Genomic DNA, 21292 nt, shown 5'->3' on the forward strand with positions numbered 1-21292 from the left:
TTCAGGTGCAGAGTCAGACCCCTACACGCAGGTCTCCATGTGTGCTGGGTGTCTGAGCTTTGACTGCAGCCAGCAGACATCAAGGTGTGGCTTAACTTCATAAATAGAGGCATCCTGATCTACTTGAGATGCCCTGAGGTATGCAAGACATCCAGTGGGGCTGGCTGATCTGCCGCGGGATCCTCGGGGACACCTGCACCCATCTGGGCCAGCAGCCAGAGGCCAGGCAAGTTCCCCAAGGGCATCTCCAGTGGCCCTGGACACCTGAGTGCAGGCAGCCAGATCCCACCGCAGACCACTGCGCAGTGCCTGGTAGCATCATGGACTTCTGCTCCTGTTGTCTCCAGCTGCCATGGTGAGAGCAGCAATAGCACTCGCTTGTGCCAGCTGTGTTGCTCAGTGAGGTAGGAGAGTATTTTGCTTTTTAGGAGGACAAAGTAGGAACATCACTCGCACCCCCCTTTGCTGGATAGCCCCTGTGGTCCCAAGTCCCCTGCTCCGATGGATTTTTGCTCCTCAGTTCAAATGCTGACACAGACCACTGATGGGGTGAAACCATCAGTGCTATTTCAGGTTGAGGGACCTCTGCAGACACCTCTGGAGTTGCTCATGGGGCTTCCTCTGACTCGCTCAATCACCTTCTCATGCCTTCTGGGGCTTGAAACCACACTCATCCTCACCACTGCCTGCCCCATGCCCTGCTGCCCCCGCTTTCCAGCCTCTGCTGGAATCCCCCACTCCCTGACCACCTCCTGAGTCACCCCTCCATGAGCTCCTCACGCTCTCCCCAGAACCTTTTCCCCTGGCAGTACCCAGAAATGCCCTCCCCTCCGCAGCAAGCATATGAAATACATGGGAAACAAAAAAAAAAAAAAAAACAAAAACAAAACAAAAAAAAATGAATCAGCTTGGAGGCTGCCTTCCAGCAGATATCAGGGGTGCTTCATACAGCACCCTGGCTTGGAGCTGAGCAGAGGGCTGCCCCAGCCCCACAGTCCCCAGCTCCAGGAGCATCTTCCCAGGCAGCTTTCGTATGTGATTTACTCTGGTTTCTGCTGCTCCTGGCTATGATCAGGGAACAGGGATACAGCCCTTTGGTGAGCCCGTAGCCAGTCCATGCATCGTGTGAGTGCCCCCGGTGGGGTGGGAAGCTCCTCTGTCCGCTGGGAAGATACAGCTGCACTGAGATGGGAAGGTAATTATGCAGTTTGATCTGTGTGCGTCTGTCTTTGGGGAGAGCTCTGGGCACTAGTGGGTCGCTGGGATTTTAGACACAAAGGAAAAATTATTTTGCCCAGGAGCTGCGAGGGGATGCTGGGAGCTAAATCCCATTAGCCCTATTGCTCATTGCCTCGCCTGCTGGGGTTGTTTGAACGGGCATGCAGCTCGCAGAGGGCCCTGCCACTGTCTAAGTTCACTTCACTGCAAAGGGCTGGATCGTGCAGTTTGCTTAGTCCTTTTCCTAAAACACTGATGGTTCAAACTCCTTGAACTGAACAACAGGTTGTCGCATCCTATCCCAAAAAAGAAGGAAATTGGAAAAGCAAGAGAGTGGCATCATCTGGCCTCTGCTTGAGAAAGCAGCTGGGCAAAACTCCTTTGATGCATCCAGATTTTGAGCGGCTATAACATTTTGCAAGAGTAAATACAATATGCTCATTTGTAAAGTTCTCCAGGAGCATCTCTGGCTGCCACATAGGGAAGGCAGGCTGGGAGCATCTTACTGGGACTTTGCCATCTCCTGGACAAAGGAGATGCCATCTCCATCTGCTGGGTCAGACACACTGAAGCTATTGGATTTGCCTCTCTCTGTCATGTAGGCAGCAAATGCACTGTGTATGGTTCTGCATGAAACACGTGCTGTTTGTGGCACTACCAAGCTGATCTCCTAGCTGGTTGTCCAGGGGGAGTGCACATCTCTTAATCTCACCCTGCAGGGACAGGCTTTTTCCTGGGAAATGAGGCTCAAAGCCGTGAGGGTCCTTCCTGCGTCTCGCAGGAGGTCCCACCGGGAATTTCCTGTCTTCCGTTGAATGTGGATCTACAAAAAGGAAAAAAAATATCATTTCCATTAACCTAACTGCTTTATCTTGCCAGGAGCTATTAGAAGAGAGGAATGTTCAGTTTATTGAAAAATAAACAACATTTCTGTTTTCACATGTTATGCGTTGTTATTGCAAGGTCACCAAATAAGCTGGAAAGCCTAGAGACTTGAAAAACAATTCTCCCTCCTGATTCTTCATCCAAACATGTGAAATGTTATTGTTGGCCAGTTAAATGGAGGAAAAACGAATCATGGTTCTTTGCATCTCTACAGCATTTTCTGTCTGATCTTTAGTGCCTTTTCTTGATTTAAAGGGCTAAAATTATGGTTGGCAACTCCTAGAGCAAAACCCAGTGTGGGATAAACAGAAAGGCCCTGAATATATGAACTAAAGGTTTGAGGCAGCAGCAAAGTCTGTTGAGAGCTTATAAAAGGGGAATGGCACCATCAGAACAACTGGGTCATTGAACATATTTGCATAGAGGTAGCAAATGAGTAGAAGGGGAAGCGGAAAGCTTCTGCCAGAGCAGCCGTAAACCGGGCTTGGAGGAAACCTTCAGCAGGAAGGAAAATGGAGATCTCAGATCTCTTGCCTAGAAAGGCTGGACCAGATGATCCTTGAGGGCCCTTCCAACCTGGTATTCTATGATTCTATGATTCTATGATCTGATGTGGAGGAATTAATAAAATTTTAAACTGGGGAAGAGAGTTAATACTGAGTTAATACTGCTCGTGCTGAGTTAACACTGCACGTGCTGAAAGGCTTTATGCAGTGTCTACGATTTTATACAACTCTCAGGATATTTGCTGGGAATACTTCTTCACATGCCATAATGACATCAGTGAGATTACTATTTTCAGATCCAAGATGCCAGGTCTCCTACTATGAACTAATGTTTGCTTTCTACATATCACATCACTGGTTTCCATAAAGTACTTATAATGTAAATTTGCACTCTGTTTCTGACTAATTACACAACCGCATGTCTTTCGCCAGTTATGTTACCTGAATCTAATCTCTTGCTGAGTAACCTGCTCACATTTTCTTAGTTCAGTAAATGAAGACTTGCTTTAACAACCTGCTTCATGCATAAATAGTAAACAGTAATTTACTCCTGGGGCTTTGAGATCCAAATGTTCGGAGCACTGGACTGGGACTGAGACTGGTTTACAAAGCCACCTCAGTGCCACTGTTTCCAATCCATAAAACAAAGATAGAATAATCTTCATTTTACTGTGCACTGTGACATAAGGCTAAAAAAGAGAGTATAAAAACCTTCAGTTTTATTATTTTCCTCTTACACTGCCCTAAATTAGAACTTTACTGAGGATTGAGGAAGTCTGAGCAGCATGAAAACATGAAAAATTGGAGGAGAGAAAAACCTTTGGTTTTGAGCAGAGCAAGCTGGAAAACAGGGCTACTCGTGCACAGGAAATTTTGTCATTTCAAAATGTGGTTTCGGTCTGAATCAGAACAAAACCCCAAGAGTTTCCAAATTCCCCTTGAAATGGAAATTCTGAGAATTTTGGTCTGGAAACGCTGAAGCAGGGTATTTCTGATACCCAGCTACCGCCCCAGACCTGCCAAGCGAAATCAACTTTCTCGTCAGCTTGCAGCAGTGCCGCCACCAGCTTCCCTGAGGAGGTGGGAGGTTTCCTGGGGACACCTACAGGGACATCTCCCCAGGACCCTCTTCGAGAATCACCAGGCTCTGAGCATTGATCCGGGAGCCCTCGTCCCTGCCGGACTTCTTGGGCATTGCACAGCCGGGTCCTGGCGGTACATCAGGTGGTGGAAAGGGCTGTGTTTAGGAAGACAGGGAAGGTAGAAGCTGTTGGCATGGTAGAAGAACCAGTTTCATTTCTTGCAAAAAGCCCAAACCATTTACGCAGCAGCACTTTTCCCTGCAGCCATGGACTGCACCCTCCTCCCATTTGGAGCTCCCCACAGTTGGGATGACACCTCTGGAGTCTCTTGACAAAAAGGGTCATACTTGGTATGGATATGAATGCCACAGCTTTAAAAATGAAATCTAGTTAGGGAATATGTTCCCTGAATTTCTTCTGCAGAAAGGCTGGAGGAAAAAATAATTAGAGAATTAGAGACATGGAAATGACTGGTGGAGCTGGTGCTTGCTGGAGTTCTGAAATCTTTGCTCACATGCCTTCGTACTCCCTCGGTGAGCACATATTTGCCCTGCCATGCTCTTATTCCTATAGAAAAAGTAAAAACAAATCTAGACAATGTGTAGGTAGCTGCAGTGTTAAGGCTGTGGCTAAGAGGCAGATCTGTACTCTTTCACTGCCTCCTTGCACTCCTTCTCAACCTTGCCTTATATCTACTGTCTAAATTGTCTAAGACATGGGCCATTTTTGGCCACCAAACAGTACTTGTGCATAAGATCCCCACCTAATATCGTTTTTTATTTGTCATTGCAACCAAAAAACATGCTTAAATTTAAACTTAAGAAATTATTTCATCTTAGGGTGGCAGGAAATGTTTTTATCAGGTTTCTTCAGTGATGCATTTACAGAGGTGAGTGACAGATTCTACAAGTCTTCATGACTTCTAGGGCTGAGATCTGGCTCACTTATTGGGACGTCTTACAGTAGGTATTTACACGTAGGGGTAATTCTGCAGGCTGGGCACAAACAAATCGTGCTGCTTGCCTTCCAGTTATCAGTACAGAGGAGATCAGGCCTCCCATAGGTCCTGTGTTGTAGCTTCCAGCCCTATGTAGATGTCTCTGACACCCCTGGGTGTCTCAGATCATGGCAGATACCTATCTTCAGGCAACCAGATTAATCTGTAGGTGTTTCTATGTGAGCTGCTGTCTGAGCTCCCAGTAGAGTCAATGAAGATCTAGCTGATGCAGTCCATGGGGTCTGGAAAACTATTCAGCCTGGGCGGACACCTGCATTTGGTAGCTGAGTCTCTCTAGACTCCTCTTTTCTCCACTGTGATGGGACCAGCTCACATGGAGACACCTATATGAAGGCACATATGATGATGCATTGCAATGTGCAGGCTGATTCTTACACTGCAGACTTCTGGAAAAACACGTTTTCTCACACTTGGGTTCCTGGCCATGGTATAGGAGTATGTGTATTTCTCCCTCTTGGGGAGAGTTACGGTTAAGGGAGCTCCACTGCCCTTAGATTGTAAAAATCTATTAATTGCTTCCATTATCTATTTTGGAGACATCATTGCCAGAGATCCTCTTGCCCAAATATTTTTAGTTTCTTCCTGAATTTTAAAGGTTAGCTGTGATAGTGCACGTGTGATGTGAGCTTTAGCACAGGTCTTTAGAATAAACCTTCCTGTGATACGTTCCTGAGTTTGTCATACCTTTTGTTAAAACGAGAAGCTAACGGAAAATAAATCATGTATTTTTCAAAGTTTAAATCAATAGCAAGAAGAACAAGCTGCCTTTCAAGCATCCAGAACAATTTATTGTTATAGTTTATTAGTTGTTCCACGCTGAGAAAATCAAAGTCTACAAAATAAAAATATCAACCACCACATCTCATGTAAAACAAGTGAGAGCAGCCATGGAGAAAGCACAACAGTGATGCTGCCCCTTTGGCCACAGCCTCTTCCAGTGGTGACGATTTGCCCCCAGGCTGGGTCCTACTGATTTCTACTTGCTCTCTGTTTGTTGTATTGAAGGCTCAAGCCTCAGACACAAACATTTCCCCTGAGGGCCAAAAAGCCCTACTGAGAGGTAAAGTACAGCTCAACTGAGAGTTATACCTTCTTGATAAAGTATGTATACAGCTCCCATGCCAGAGGTGACCTGGATTCAGACTCTCTATGTAGACATTAATAGCTAGGAAAATTAAACCGCATAATAGTTGTCCAGTCTGTAACCCAGTATTGCTTACAGGTCCCTTACCAGCTGTGTGTCTCCCTTAATTTCCAAGAAACAAAGACAAAATGTGGAGAGAGAGCCCCTGAGCCAACCTAGCTAGGGAAAGGAGGAAAAACCACTGGAGCAGTAGGAAACATATGACTCTTTTCTTGTTATGTGCATGAAAATGTGCATGCTAGGAGTAGATGAAATATTAGCCTTCTCCAGTGAAATGCCCTGAGCAGGACAAGCCGTGCCAGCCTAACCGCAGCGCTTAACAGAGATACGTTAGCAATAAGTAACGTGCATCGACCAAATGAAGCTGAAGTGCTTAGTACCACTGCTTGCAGCCTTCAGAGCAGCTGACAGGTGTGAAAACATATAATCCATTGCATAAATACAGATTGTTGTTTGCTCCCATACAAAATAACAGCATGTAATAGACCATTACACATCCGTCTTTATAAAGTTACATAGTACAAATAATTCCTATTCCAACAGGAATAAAAAAAGCCATGGGAAGTATAAATATCAAGGCTATGGAGTGAGAATAACTCAACAGGAATACAAACCAGTAAAACAATCACACATATGCTCTATCACAAAATAGGAAACTACACTAAGACCTCATGCCTCCTGAATTATAAGGAAGGGATTCATCCCATTTTGCTTTTATCGTATGCCATGTAAGCATCTATAGCTAATCTGGTCAATCTGGGCATTGTTTAGAGTCAGTGCAGAGAAACAGGTGCCTTTAGACCATGAGTCCTTTGGCCTGTATATATATATTTATATATCTCTGTGTGTGTATATTTGTGACAGAAATAAATAAATATGCACATACACACACATATCTATAGGCAATAGGGTGAGATGAACTGCTCTCTGAAGGGACTCGTTCCTCCCCGTTGGCTGCCTCAAACATAGATGCTTGCATTTTGTCAGATGAACCCCATCCTATCAGGCTGAGCATGGCTAAAAAGAGGCAGAAGACTATTCAGACTTCACAAATTCCCAATAATATAAATACATGTCAAGTATTGTGTATGCTTGAGTCTGTCCTCAAATGCCTTTGCGCTAGGTTCTTTGGTTCTCTGCATCTACGAAAGGAGCTGTCAAATTAATCAACTGCCACAATCTGCAGCATCCTTTTCTGAGCTGGAGGAATAATGTAGTAACTGTTGTGGAAGAGGCTAGTCCAAAATAATTGGGAAGAGGGTGGTGATGACGAATGCATGTGTATACTGAACCATGAGGGAGTCCAGTAAGATCTTCAGCTTATGTGCAGAGGGCAAATGGGTTTAATTTCCTTTTCCAAGAGGAACAGTGTGAGGAGGAGAAAAGTGTGACTGTGTTTGACCCATCTGGGTAGGGAAGGGATGGGGGACATCAGGTGTCCAGCATCTCTCTTTGTGGGGAAGGTGGTGTGTGGGCTGTAATGACGGTGCCATCATCTAACATGCTTGGGCGAGTGGTCCATATGTACACCTGGTCGCTTGGGAGAGGCTGCAGTTATATTAGCAATACATCTGCTATATGGTAGGAGGAGGAGAAGTGTTTCTGGGAAGCAGTTTCAGGCAGGGCTCTTTCCCCGTCTGTCAATGGTGGGTGCACTCCCTCCACATGTACTCGTAGGTGGAAAGTCACTCTGTCCCCGTAAGAATTAAGCCATACTATTTTCTGCCTCTTTCACATGTTAGATTTGAGTGTCCAGGCTTCCTCCTCGTTTGCCACTGCTGGTCTTGGATTTGCTGGTACAATCTGGTTTCTTCTGTGGCAAGGCATCGATTTCATGAGTTTGGATCTGAATGCCACAATTCCCTGAGAAGTCTTCTCTACAGCAGGAAGAAGACTTTACTACAGCTGGGAAGAGACAGGTTTCTTCTTTCTATGGCTTCTTCTATATTTACTATGAGAAACCACACAGTACTTTTTGCAGATGTCAGTTACTATTTCATAGAATTGTAGAATGTTTGGGATGGAAGGGACCTTTAAAGGTCATCTAGTCCAACCCCCCTGCAATGGGCAGGGATATCTTCAACTAGATCAGGTTGCTAAGAGCCCCATCTAGCCTGTCCTTGAATGTTTCCAAGGGTTTTCATCTGGTATCAGCTATTTCATCACTTGTTCCACCACAGGGCCAGTGAAATGTAGATCATTCTTGCCAATTTTTCACCTATCATATTCGCAGAAATTCCACAATGACCTGGGCAATCTGCACCACGGTTGACTGTCTTCACTAAAACATGTTTCAAAGCTTTGTCTACACTTTCTATGGCTTTATCCTATGGTGAACTGGCAAAAAAGCACTGCTGATGTGGTTTCACAAGGTCCTCTTCCTTTTCAAGAAAAATCCCCATTCAACAGAGAACCAGAGCCTATCAGTAATTAGTAAGGAACATGAAGACAAAAGGGGATGAGGATTAGCAAAGCGAGAGGAGAAAAGGAGAACTCTCACGTGTCAAACAGGGACATCTTGGATTAACTAGGCTGGGGAGCCTGTGAACAGGAACAGCCTTTGTGCGTCTCAATGTAGGAATAGAAACAGCAAGGAGGACAGACTAAAATAAGTCTAAAGTATAAAGTTGTCATGACATGACTGAGAAATCAGGGGGATGAAGGAAGAAGAATTACGTGGTCGTGGTGGCAGATGGTCTACCAGACGTCCCACAGGTTAGCCAGAGAGAAAAAGACTGATTGCGTAATCTATCTGAAACCAACATATTTGCATAATTAACCTTAATTTCCCCATGGGATTAATTTTCCACCCATTATTTGAACTGCCATTCTCGGTTCTACAATGGCGAGGACAAAGAGTGCTTTTTGATTTCAAAAGCTCCGATTCCTCCTTTTCTTGTGCCAGTATTTAATAGCTGAAGCAGACAACCCAAAATCCAGGGCTATTTATTTAATACCAAAGAAGGTACTGAGGAATCTAAGCAGTGCAATAGTGAAATGGCTGGTCCGGTTGGTAGCTCTTCCACTGCTAGGGATTTTTTTTTTTAGATTTCACATTTTCCTGGTTCCGTCCCACTTACCGTATTCTCTGCTTGGTGAGTCACACAAAGACAGCAGGAATGATAAGCAGAACAAAGAAAATAGCTGTTAAAACAGAAAATCATCACAGTTAGCACCTGGTTTTATCTGTAATTATTGCAATTACTCCAACTGGGAGAAACAGGCAAGACCTGGGATAGGGGCTTATCTTGCCCCTATGCCCAGAGGCGATAGTTTTTCCATATTGCCCCTCTGCTTTGCTCCCTGGGGCAAACAAGACCCAGCAAGAGAGGACCTGGGCAACTAGAGAGCAACCACGGCCAAATAACCAGGGACTACCGATGCTGCGGTCTCTGGCATAGTTTGCAATACTCTTCCTTCCCTTCCTTTACCTCACTTCATTATTCCTCCTTATTATAATGTGTGCTACAGTTGTCAGCAGACTCCAGCTGGAATCAAGACCCCTTGTACAAAGTCTTGAGCATATACACAGTAAAAGACAATTTCTATTTTAGCAGCTAATTGTTGAATGGAAGATGGGGAAGGGGGAGAAGAAAATCTCTTCAGATTGATCTAAATGCACCAGTTTAGCTGTGAGAAAATATTTTATTTGCCCATCCTTTTTTTACTCCTTTGAAAATGTGAAGGAAACACATCATTTAAATATTTACATTTTTCCTGGTTTTTCCATTTGAAGTTATTCACTGAATTCACACAAAGTCTCGGAGAAAGAATCTGAAAATTGCTTCATTTAAAAACTAGACTTTTGGTTGATCTGTTTTCCTTTACAACTCTTATGAGTCTTTGAAAACCTCTCTATAAAAAGCTTCTTAAGTGCTTAACCAGTCTCTATTTACACTTTTTTTACTGACTTCTCACCCAATACATGGACGTAGATGTGTCTTGCGGTATACTCATTAGCTCTTATAACAGAGATGGATCTCTTCGGTAGAACAGCAAATTGAAAGGCAAAGTAACTGCTCTGGGGGATGGGGTGAAGTCTGAGTCCAATTAACAAAACGGCATACCTGTCACTGGCAGTATCACAGATGAGGAAAAGGATGGATGAGTCGAACCTACAAAGAGAGAGAAATTCTTGATTTTTGTATCGATTTGCTTTTCTGGCAATAAGCATCAAAGCAGTGATGAGGGTAGAGTCAGGATAGGTCTGACAGCTCTCCCTCTGCACAGCAAACTTAATAATTGCTGTGTTAGTTTCTTGGCCATCAATAGATATTTCCAGCCTGGGTATCAACATATGTGCCGATCTGGTATCTGGTAACGGTGGCAATGAAGTGAACTGTATCTTCCAGTTCTGGCTAAGGTCTTTATTTCATATGAGATTGGGAAGGATGACTTTCAAGATGCCAAGCTAGGATTTGGAAACAGGGCTTCAAACAGGACCTCTTTTTCCCCAGAAATGGAACCCAAAACTTCCCTGGTGCAAGAAATTAATTGAATTTCTTCCTTATCCTGAAAAGGAAGCTCTGAACTTGAGCCACTATGAGATATAGGCACGTTTTTAACAAGAGGTCCTGTAAGAGTGGTGTCTTGATAAATCTCTTTGTGCTGAATGCTGGGGCGAGAACTGAGAAAGGGGAGGATATTCCTTATCCAGCCCCATTAAAGACATCACATCATAACAAAGCATTGTGGTTTAACCCGAGCCAGCAACTAAGCACCACACAGCCACTTGCTCACCCTTCCCACCCCAGTGGGATGGGGATGAGAATCGGAACTGCAAAAGTAAGAAAACTCATGGGTTGAGATAAGACCAGTTTAATGATTGAAATACAATAAAATAAAATAGTAGTAGTAGTAGTAGTAGTAGTAGTAGTAGTAGTAGTAGTAATACTAGTAGTAGTAGTAGTAATAATAAATTGTAGTGAAAAGGAAAATAACAACAAAGAGAGGAACAAAACCCAGCAAAAACAAGTGATGCAACCGCTCACCGCCCACCGACCGATGCCCCACCCATTCCTGAGCAGCAATCACTGTCCCCCCCAGCCTCCCCCGAGTTTATATACTGGGCATGGTGTCATATGGTATGGAATATCCCTTTGGCCAGTTTGGATCAGCCGTCCTAGCTGTGCTCCCTCCCAGCTTCTTGTGCACCTGGCAGAGCATGGGAAGCTGAAAAGTCCTTGACTAGTGTAAGCACTACTTAGCAACAACTAAAACATCAGTGTGTTATCAACATTATTCTCATCTAAATCCAAAACACAGCACTATACCAGCTACTAGGAAGAAAATTAACTCTGTCCCAGCTGAAACCAGGACACAAAGAGAAAGGCAACACTTTGGGGGAATAAATATTTGGTGCACTAGTTACAAAGAACTGACCTTGCTCAGGTTTAAGTGTACTTTTGCAGGAAACTGGAATTATTGTTCTGTTGAATTAAAGGCCAAGATGGCCTATTTCATCATCCAGTCTCATGTTTGTCATAATGCAAATTTTAAAATTTCAAATATTTGTAATCTCTGACTATTCGATAGGTTGTATCATTTTCTAGGATTGGTATGTTGATGGGTTATTTCCATCATAGCAAGAAGTTCCTTCATCCTGATAGTACCTACTGAAATTATCAATGGAAAAAAATGACTGTCTTGAAGGAGGAGGAAAGACCAAACAACAAATTGTGACTGCTGTACCTGGAACACTTAGAACTGGGCACCACAGGGAAACAGACGGATCTATGAAGAAGGGGAGAAAGGCCTGGGTTAATGCTGAAATAGTGTGTCCAGTGAGTAAGGTGATTCATTCTTACAGTCAGAGCAGCAACGAGAGGCAACGATGGCGAAGTGTCACTCTGCAGGCAAAAGGGCCTGCCCAAACCATCCCGGTCTACCACATGGCCTGGTATGGGTCACAAGGGCTGGCATTCATCTCACCTACCATTATCCAGATGTGGCCTCTGAGATAGTCATCTGGGCTCTGCTATAGTCACTGGGGAGAAACAAGCCTTTAAAGGGTGCAGTGCACCTCACACTAAAATAGACTTGTGAAATAGGGCAGCTAACACAGCACCATGAACACCTATTCCCCTCTGTCAGTTATAAAGGCAGTCCAGCTCAGATGTGGCCATCTAAGAAGTAGACGTCTACAGTTCTGCAAGATGAATTTCCCCTTAAAGGCCCAATTACTAGTGAAAACCAGTTTTTTTCACTGTTGGTAGGAAAAGTCCTCTTGAGTTGACCTTGCATTGGCTCCCACCTCTGTAAAATTCAGCCCTCGGCACTCCCGTAGCTCAGAGGAGGTTGAGAAGGTAATGAAAACCTGAGGACTGTGGAGGTGGTGGACATCTGGGTTCTTCCGCCTACAATAGCTCTGCCTGCCACCCAGAGAGGACCCAAGACCCTCAGTGCTATCACAGATGCTTGGGAAAGGGGCTCTGTTTTCTCTCTGCATACTGAACTCATTCATTGTAGGGTGAGGAGACATGCCATCAGAAAAGGTAAGTAATTTGGGCAGGGTAGAGGCCATGAAGGTCTTTTTTTTTGGCATTAACACATCTAAGGGCATAAAAGTAAGAAACAGAGGTTTGCAGCCTCACTTGAGAGCCCTGCTGGCTCTCTGAGCAGTGAAACTCAAGCTGCCAGACCGCAGCGGTACATGTCCTGCTGAATCTGGGTCCATAAGGACTATAGTGCAATACGGATGGCCTTTTGGCCATCTCTTTATTCAAAACAGCATCTTGGCTATTAAATTAAGAACGGAGCCACATCATTCATTTTTAGCTATGGACTAGCTAAACTCTGGATCCTAAAACCCTGAGCAATCATGAGGGATGCTTAGATATACCTTTTGGAGTACCTTATTGCGAAGTGACAACAGATGACCCATAGCTGCCAGGAGGAAGGAGAAAAGAGAAAGGCTTATTCTGTTTTCTTCCCAGTATATGACAATGTGGCTCTATTTGCTCACAAATTCCTGCAATTTTGCAGTTAGTATGAAAGGACACCCAAGACAAAGTAGGATGCAACTATGTCCTCTCCAGTGATGTCACCTCCATCAGTCAGAGATGACATCTCCCTCAGTGTCAGAGCCCTGAGGTGGCTGATCTCTCCATCGCAAACCCCAAGCACGTTGTTCCCTAGGACTGAAGTGTTGAGCTGGGGGGGTCTGGACCCTGCATGAACAGGTCATGACACCGATATGATGCCAAAGCAACCATCTTACCTGGCTCAATAGTCTGTGGTGGCCACTTCCTGCTATAGCTGCTGTCATTGGTGCATCGCATGTCAAGAGGGGTCCAGATGATTTTGCCATTCACCTTCTCACACCTGCGGGTGCCAGAGGTGGGGTGTCGCTTATCGTAACCGCTCTGGCATTTGAAATGTAATACTTGTCCCACGTAATACTGTTTGTTCAGGTTTAAAAAGGCATGTGGAATAGTCTTGGGAGGACCACAAAAATCTGTGGGATCACAGATAAAGCAGACAGATTTTACCTACTGCTTCTGTTCTTGAAACAACATGATTTGTATTTTTACAAAATATAGACAAGCAGGATATACCAAGCCTTCCTAATTCTTTGTTAGGATATAAAATACTAATTTGCTTACACCACATCACTTGTTCAGCCAAGACATTATAGCAATTGTTTCTTTCTCTCTGTCAAAACAATTAAAAATGACTCATCATTCTTACACTGCTTCCATGGAAATCAGTAGGAGAAGTGTTACAGTAATGAAGGGGCTCTTACTTACGTTTCTGGTCAAACTCTGAGAGGTTTTCTTGCTTCTGGGGTGCAGGACTCTGTGTTTTTCTGTCTGGCTTCTGTGGAAAACCTAACTCTATTGTGGGAGCCGTTGACAACAAAATTTTCTTATCTGTGGAAGAAGTTATACTTGCTGAATTACAGCAGGACGAATAGCAGAGCAAAGCCAGAGCATCCAAACTTTTAGAGGCAGGATAGAATTATTGCAAGTTCTAATTTGCAAAGATAAGTGCAACAGATCATTTGTTAGAGCAATGCCCAGGTGTTTTTTATACTAACTCATTGGAAAAACACCTCTACAAGTGGAGAAAAAGGATAATAATCACTTACCGATGCATTCAAATTCCTTGTAGACCCAAGAAGCAACCTGCTGTATAATCTGACACCGAATTCCACCGTACTGGCCACTTCTTCTTTCATAGCCACTGTCACATTCATAATACAGTTTGGTCCCCAGTGGATATGTTTCAGCAGTAACATCAGCAAATTCAGTCCTTGGAAGAGCTGGGCATTCTTCTGCAAACAGAAAGCCTGAGAATCAGGACAGCCTGTGCAACTACCTTATTGACCAAGAACTTCCCCCATCTTTCTGTCTTATTAATACCAGATCATGCCCAGAGCTCAGTGAAGTAAGCCTAATTCTGCTCCCAGCCACAGGGCTAAAATCACAGCAGAGGGATGAAAGTGGATGTCACAAAGGGAACCTGAGGGTAGCAAAGCTTTGTTTCTTTGATTATCTCTAAGTCAAGGAGAGGCTCTGAGTGTCTGGCAAAACTATTAGTTATTTTAAGTGAATATTTTTTATTTTAATTTTACAACAATCCTGCCTTCCAAAGCCTTCTTCACATTGGAGTTAGTTGTTGCCATTGTTTTTATAAGTATAGATTTGTTCAGGATGCAGAAAAATCCCTTGGGAGTGTCTCCACCAAGTGATGTGAAGCCTGTATTTGTCTACACTTTTTTAGTTAGGAGGGGCTGATTTGTCTCCCTTGTGTTTCTTCTAGAGGAGAAAGGATGCTGGAGCAAGGATGTTCTGCAGCAGCTGGGAGTGGTGGTGGGAGGCATCAGGCCTATCTGCCTGCTCCTGCCCTTGCTGCCTGAAGCAGGTGGTTGAGTCGTTTCTTTCTGCACCCAGCAGATGAGCAACATGAAACGCTACCAACATTTTCTTAAGGAAGCTGTACACGATCATATCATAGAGCTGCTGCCTGCACCCATGAAGCATAGTAAGCAAAAGTAAGTCATTAAAAGTTGCAATCATCTATAAGCAAACATTGGAAAGGGGAGTAGACTCAGTTGTGTTTGAGCACACCAAAGAGCAACTTACTGTGAAATAAGTTTGCAAACCTAAATATAACTTGTCCCAAAACAAGGACGTGAAGTGCTGTGTCATCAGCAATTCACATCTAAATATACTTCTCAATCATTTGAAATGAATTAAGTTAGATCATTTCAGTGCACTTGAAAAGCTCACTGAAGCTGAGCTGGAGAGGGAGAAGTTGATAAAGGCACTACTTAATGATTATTTAAGACCTAAAGGCTGAGAAATTCAAATACAAAACAGGCTCGTTGGATCGGGGCTGGCATCGGGATCTCTGGGTGCATGATCTGTGGCCCTTTATGTTTATGCAGAACAGTAACAGCAATTATGAGTAAAATTTCTTAGCCATCATGTCTTCACATTTTCTGCAGTCATAATCATAGAATCATAGAATCATAGAATGGTTTGTGATGGAAGGGACCTTAAACATCACCTAGTTTCACCCGCCCTGCAATGAGCAGGGACACCTTCCACTAGATCAGGTTGGTCAGAGCCCCGTCCAACCTGGCCTTGAACACTTCCAGGGATGGGGCATCTACCACCTCTCTGGGCAACCTGTTCCAGTGCCTCACCACCCTCATTGTAAAAAATTTCTTCCTCATGTCTAGTCTAAATCTACCCTCTTTTAGTTTAAAACCATTACCCCTTGTCCTATCATAACAGGCCCTGCTAAAAAATTTGTCCGCATCTTTCTTATAAGCCCCGTTTAAGTACTGAAAGGCTGCAATAAGGTCCCCCCTGAGCCTTCTCTTCTCCAGGCTGAACAACCCCGACTCTCTCAGCCTGTCCTCATAGGAGAGGTGTTCCAGTCCTCTGATCATCTTCGTGGCCTGCCTCTGGACTCACTCCAACAGGGCCATGTCCTTCTTATGTTGGGGGCCCCAGAGCTGAATGCAGTGCTCCAAGTGGGGTCTCACAAGAATGGAGTAGAGGGGGATAATCACCTCCCTCGACCTGCTGGCCACGCTTCTATTGATGCAGCCCAGGATATGCACATTTCCGGGTCATGTTGAGCTTCTCATCAAACAACACCCCCAAGTCCTTCTCGTCAGGGCTGTTCTCAATTCATTTTCCACCCAGCCTGTATTTGTGCTTGGGATTGCTCTTACCCATGTGGAGGACAAATACTGAGGGTGCACTCAATCCCATTGTCCATGTTGCCGACAAAGATGTTAAACACTGCTGGTCCCAATATTGACCCCTGAAGAACGCCACTTGTCACTGGTCTCCACTTGGACATCGAGCTGTTGACTGCAACTCTCTGAGTGCGACTATCCAGCCAATTGCTTATCCACCGAGTGGTCCATCCATCAAATCCATGTCTCTCCAATTTAGAGACAAGGATGTCGTGTGGGACAGTGTCAAATGCTTTGCATAATGAATGCAGCCTTAGCAACCAGCAAGAATGACTGGCTTGAATTCCTGATAGTTGTTCATCATTTGGCATCTGCCCTTGACTCTCAAAGTGCCTTCTTCTTGAAACAAAGCCATGTCTTGGCAACAGTAATCCAATCAGCAACTCCCAGACCCAGTCTTGCAATGCCCTTTTCTTTCAGAGCCACCCATCATTTTCTCACTTGGATATTTTCTGCCCTTTTTACTTTTCATTATCTTGCTGCTTAGTAAAAGTCACAAAGTTTGAGGACGGCAACAATGTAAAGTGTTGTGAACGGCTTAACAGCTAAGCTGTGTAAGGGCTATTTTAATCCCCTTGTATCTTTGTGTTATCAAAGGATTCGCCTTGTAAACTACATCAGGCTGTGGCTTCGAGAGACACGACTGTACCCGAAATAGTTAACCACATGGTTTACCACAGACTGTCAGGGTGATTAAAATTAAAGAGTTATCAGATTAGCAGCAAGTTGAGATCACGTACTCTCACTTTCCCTGAAAGCTAAAAGCATGTTTCCCTCAAGATTTCAAAAGCCTCTTTGAAGCAGACTGCAGATCTGAATCTCAGCACAAGGCACTCAAACCTACAACTCTTTAGTCTCTTCTTAAGAAAACCCACAGCATTTAGCCTACTCATCATAAAGGGCAACCGTTGTTTTAATCAATGATCAAATGAACTTAGGGATCTTCTGAATGTGCATCCATCAGACAAGGGTTGTGCAAAAATGGTGCACACAGGTGACAGCAAGCAATACCCATCAGGCTGGCGCTCTTGGATCAACTCATCCACATGGCAGCTGGATCTCATGCAACACTCCTAGGATCCAGTGTTTTCATTTCATCCACATCACTCAAATTCTTGTCTTCTCACATCTAAACCACTGCAGTATCTATTTCTTTGGCCTTTACAACCATATTCCTGTCTCTGATCCAGAAAGCATTTGGAGAGATGAATTTCCTAGGTCTTATTGTGACCTTATATTTGCTTCCCTCTATTGACTTCTAACTGCTTCACTGTCACAGCAAATATTTTGCTCCCATTTTCAAGACCCTTTTCCTTATCAGCCATCATAACCTTTCAAAACATGGGCTTCTCTTCCCATGCTAGACCTCCTCACCATTGTATTTGATATCAGTCACCATCTTTGGGCTTTATTGTTGTACCAGTCCTCACACTGGGAGGAGCCGTGCATGAATATGGACATTTCAAGATACCCGTTGCCATTATTCCTCTTCATTGTCTTTAAGAATCTTATATATCTTGAGAGGTTCTTTTCTTTAAGTGGTCTTTTACCCATCTTTCAAGAACAGGTAGGCACCGAACACGCTGATCAGTATTACTTCTGTACTTTCTTGCCTTACACTGGGATCCTAAACTTCCTCTGTTTGTCAGCTATTTGTACCATATCTAACGAGTCCTAGCTATCAGCCAGGACTCCAGGCATTGTGGCAGTAGATGTGATAATAACTCGTGATAATGACCAGACCCTCAGGGAAGTCTATCTGAGAATGGAAGCTATAGCTTGGCCATCAGACCCAGAAGAGCTCCCAGAACTTTGACATTTAGCAGCATCACAGGTTCAGGCTAATTGCTGTATTTGAAATCCCATCAGGGAAGAATAAGTATCCCGCAAACCTGCAGAGGCCACAGGTGCTGGCATACACATGTGCAAGGGCCTTTCATGGCACTGGACCTCTCAGGATAGTGTGGGAAGACTGTGCAGAGAGGAAGCAGACCTGGGGAGGTCTGGATCACACTGCCTACACAGAATGACCTCTGGAGTGAATCATCCCTAGAACTTCATTCAGTCTTTGTGCCCGAGGAAACTGCGTGGTTTGCCCCTAAAAAATCAACATCCCTGCCATGTGGGTGATAAAAGAGCCAAGGGATGAGAAGAAACCATCAAACTAGGGAATGGCCCTGTAGATTTACTCCTTGACTAATTTCTGACTTTTTACATTTTTAGGGGAGATTCACTTTGCTTTTTTTGCTGTTCTGCACCTGGTTGGGAATTAGTCTGTCAATTCATTTGAGTTGGTGTGACAGGAAAATATAAATCTTACAAAAGGCGAGCACACATAGGCGTAACCTGCCTCGTAGACTCTGGTGTCCCAGTTTTGCACAGCCCAGCTTTCCTCTGAATTCTGCATCCCTCCACAGCTACTCCAGGGCTACACTCATGCTAGTATCGGTTTAAAGACTCCCCACACATCATCTTCAAATCTCCTCTTGGGGTTTTGTTTGCCTCCTCATTTTCCCTCCCCACATCCTCCAATTCTCCATCCCTGTGAGAAGGTGCTGTGTGTCCCTATTTCCTTCTCTTTCAGTCCTGATGTTCTCTGTACTCTCTTTCATTCACAAGTTTCATCAGCCCTCACATACCATTCTGATTTCCTACACCCCAAAAGTGCCCTGTGACTCCATTTTTTGCACTTAGATGTACTAACATGATGTATTGAAATGCACCAAACAGAAAGGTTGGTGTAATTACATTTATGGGATTTAGCACTGCTATCGGTTGTAGAATTGCTAGACTCCATAGCTCTCCTAAAGCAGCTGGGAATCCACATTTCTCTCCATATTAGTAGATTTTTGGTGCCTACAGCATTTCTGGAAATTTTGGAACTGGTTTCAGATATTATCATATAATGGATGGAGACATGCCCTTGGAATTAGGAGGAGACTAGTGAATTCAGATGATAGGCATCTATGAAACATAAAAATTAAGAAGTAGTTATTGCATCTTCTGGTGTGCTCCCCAAATTAAATTTGATAAGTTTTCTGAGACCTGCAAGCCACTCCTTGTCATCACCCACAAGATAGGTGGGATTCCTGCCATTCCTGCTTAAGTAACAGTGCCTGATGCCATTTGAGGTGTCTTAGGGCATCTGGGACCTCCATATAAGCTGTCAGATATCACACAGGAGTTACTGGAGGCTGGTGCCAGGCAGAATACCCTGCCATGCCATCTTCTTCAAATTCATTGCCACATGCTAAAATAAAGCTTAACTGCCTTTGGTTACCTTCATCATCCACCACCATTATTTAGGCTTAGTGGAAAGAAACCCACTAGATAAATCACCATCAGTTCTTTCGGTGCTTGGGTTTCTTCCCTGAGGTTTCCCATTCAAATACATTACTGACCCAACACAAAACTGCTCATAGTAGACATCTTGGCAGTATTAGGATTTACGAAGCTCTGCTGCCTATTTCTCTTCCATGTCTGAGTTGGTAGAACAGTGTTAGACAAGGCATCAGCACACACTTTTTGTCCAGAAGAAGTGAATGGGGAAAATTTATAACAGGTATTTTTAGTATTAGATAAACCCAGACAGCGAGTCATGCCATGATAACCTAAATTCAGAATTTCCTCTGTCATGTGGCTGTGTGTCACCAGCACTGACATTATTCTGATGTCAAGTTAAAACAGCAAGGTGCAAAAATAGGACAATTTTCCCCTAAATACAAAGGCAGTAAGATGAGATTGGTAGGAAACTGGATGTTCTGAAGATCTGGGTAGAAGCAGTGGAAGAAACCAGGCACTTCACACACCTGCCCAGTTCAAAGATGAAGAGAGCCTCTCCCCAGAGATACCAAGAAATCAAACCATGCCAAAATGAAGATATTTCCCCAGATGTGCCTGAAAAGCTAATTCAGCCCTGGGGGTTCATATGCTGTCTGAAACTATGTGCTCTCTAAATAGAGTATATGTCTCTTGAAGATGAAACTGATATGGGTGAAAAGAAGGAATTGATACCGGCAACTGGACTGAAATGGTAATGAACTTTTTCTGACTTCAAAACTTATTCCCACAGGGTCTGTTAACAAGCTAGCTACAGCTTTGCCTGCTTCTTTCCACTCTGATTAATGTCATTTATTGTCTATGTGGATTTGTAAGCTGGCAATAGATCCCAGCTGTGGGGCTGGGGTGCAGACCTGAAGTTTATGGTAATTTGCCTGTGAGATTTTGATTAGCTATACTGTAGGTTACACGGAGATTATTTTACAAAGTCATCTGAGTAGTAATGAGCCTGCAATTTAAGTGACACAAATACAATGCAAATGAAATCACCAGGCGCAAGATTTAATGCAAACAGCGATGGAGGAGAGATCAGCATTATGGGGCAGCAGATGGCTTTTAATATTCTCAGCAGTGGAGAAGAGGCATGTCCTATTCTACGGACTAGGTAGTTCAATGCCTGCTGAGTTTGCTGTACTAGAAGATGTCTCTGTTGGAAAGACAGTATAAAATAAACTGGAATATGAACCGGCAGGAGCTGTTCATCAACTCTTTGTAGGACCATGGAAAATTAGGTTTGGGAGAGATGCACTTCTCTTATCTCTTGGCTTAATCATGCCAACCAGATGTTTGCCATTGACCTAGGCAGTGGAATCTAATGCAAAAAAAAATTTCCATATACAGCAAGGCTAGAGTTGGTTTGACAGTGGACTGAGCTTTCTCATGCTAAGCATAATTTAGCCTCAGGAACCTGCCACCTTGGCTCCTTCTGTAAGAAGTGGAGCTGGGCAGACCTCTCTAGAGGAGAGCAGACACCTAACAAGTTCTCCAAAGCAATGCTTAAAGGTGCTTCTCTCTTCTTATCAGATACAGTGGTGGAAGAACGTTCTTACACGCTCACATTGATAATTAGTGTGGTTTAGCTAATGAACTGATACCATTTTAAAGCTCACTTTGCTGTGAGTTCCCGGAAAAGCAGCCTGCAGATGTTGTTGTGTCTTCTGCTGACCCAGATGTTTCTTGACTGAGTATCTGTCTCCCCTCTTCCTAAACACAATTATCCCCCTTCATCACCAACTCACTCCTGTTTTAACGCGTGGACTGAGTGCCACCCCGCTGACATAAAGCGGACATTTCAATTCCCTGTGTAGTCACTAGAAAGACACTTACAGGACATGACTCATTGCACCCTTATCTGCAATCTGCTGCATGAACTGTCCCTTGAAA

At 44.0% G+C, this 21292-nt stretch overlaps 1 protein-coding gene across 7 annotated transcripts in view; it reads right to left on the bottom strand.

Annotated features, from left to right (window-relative positions):
• The window catches only part of LOC104010490 (interleukin-2 receptor subunit alpha), a 29822-nt gene that overhangs the window by 4207 nt on the left and 4323 nt on the right, over nt 1–21292 (bottom strand). The window contains exons 2-8 of one of the 7 annotated variants that reach the window (XM_087767029.1): nt 13943–14128; nt 13602–13724; nt 13073–13309; nt 11545–11586; nt 9921–9968; nt 8934–8997; nt 187–2041 (exon numbers count right to left, since the gene is read on the bottom strand). In XM_087767029.1, coding sequence (XP_087623155.1) covers nt 8954–8997; nt 9921–9968; nt 11545–11586; nt 13073–13309; nt 13602–13724; nt 13943–14128 — 680 coding nt within the window. In that variant the 3' untranslated portion in view covers nt 187–2041; nt 8934–8953. Of the gene's footprint in view, nt 1–186; nt 2042–6950; nt 8998–9920; nt 9969–11544; nt 11587–13072; nt 13310–13601; nt 13725–13942; nt 14129–21292 lie in introns of those variants that run through there. The other 6 variants (XM_087767028.1, XM_087767026.1, XM_087767027.1 and 3 more) reach the window with 6 other exon arrangements.

This window comes from Nipponia nippon, unplaced genomic scaffold (assembly GCF_047370975.1).
Source record: "Nipponia nippon isolate SJK-2023a ecotype South Korea unplaced genomic scaffold, ASM4737097v1 scaffold_3, whole genome shotgun sequence".
NCBI lineage: Eukaryota > Metazoa > Chordata > Aves > Pelecaniformes > Threskiornithidae > Nipponia > Nipponia nippon.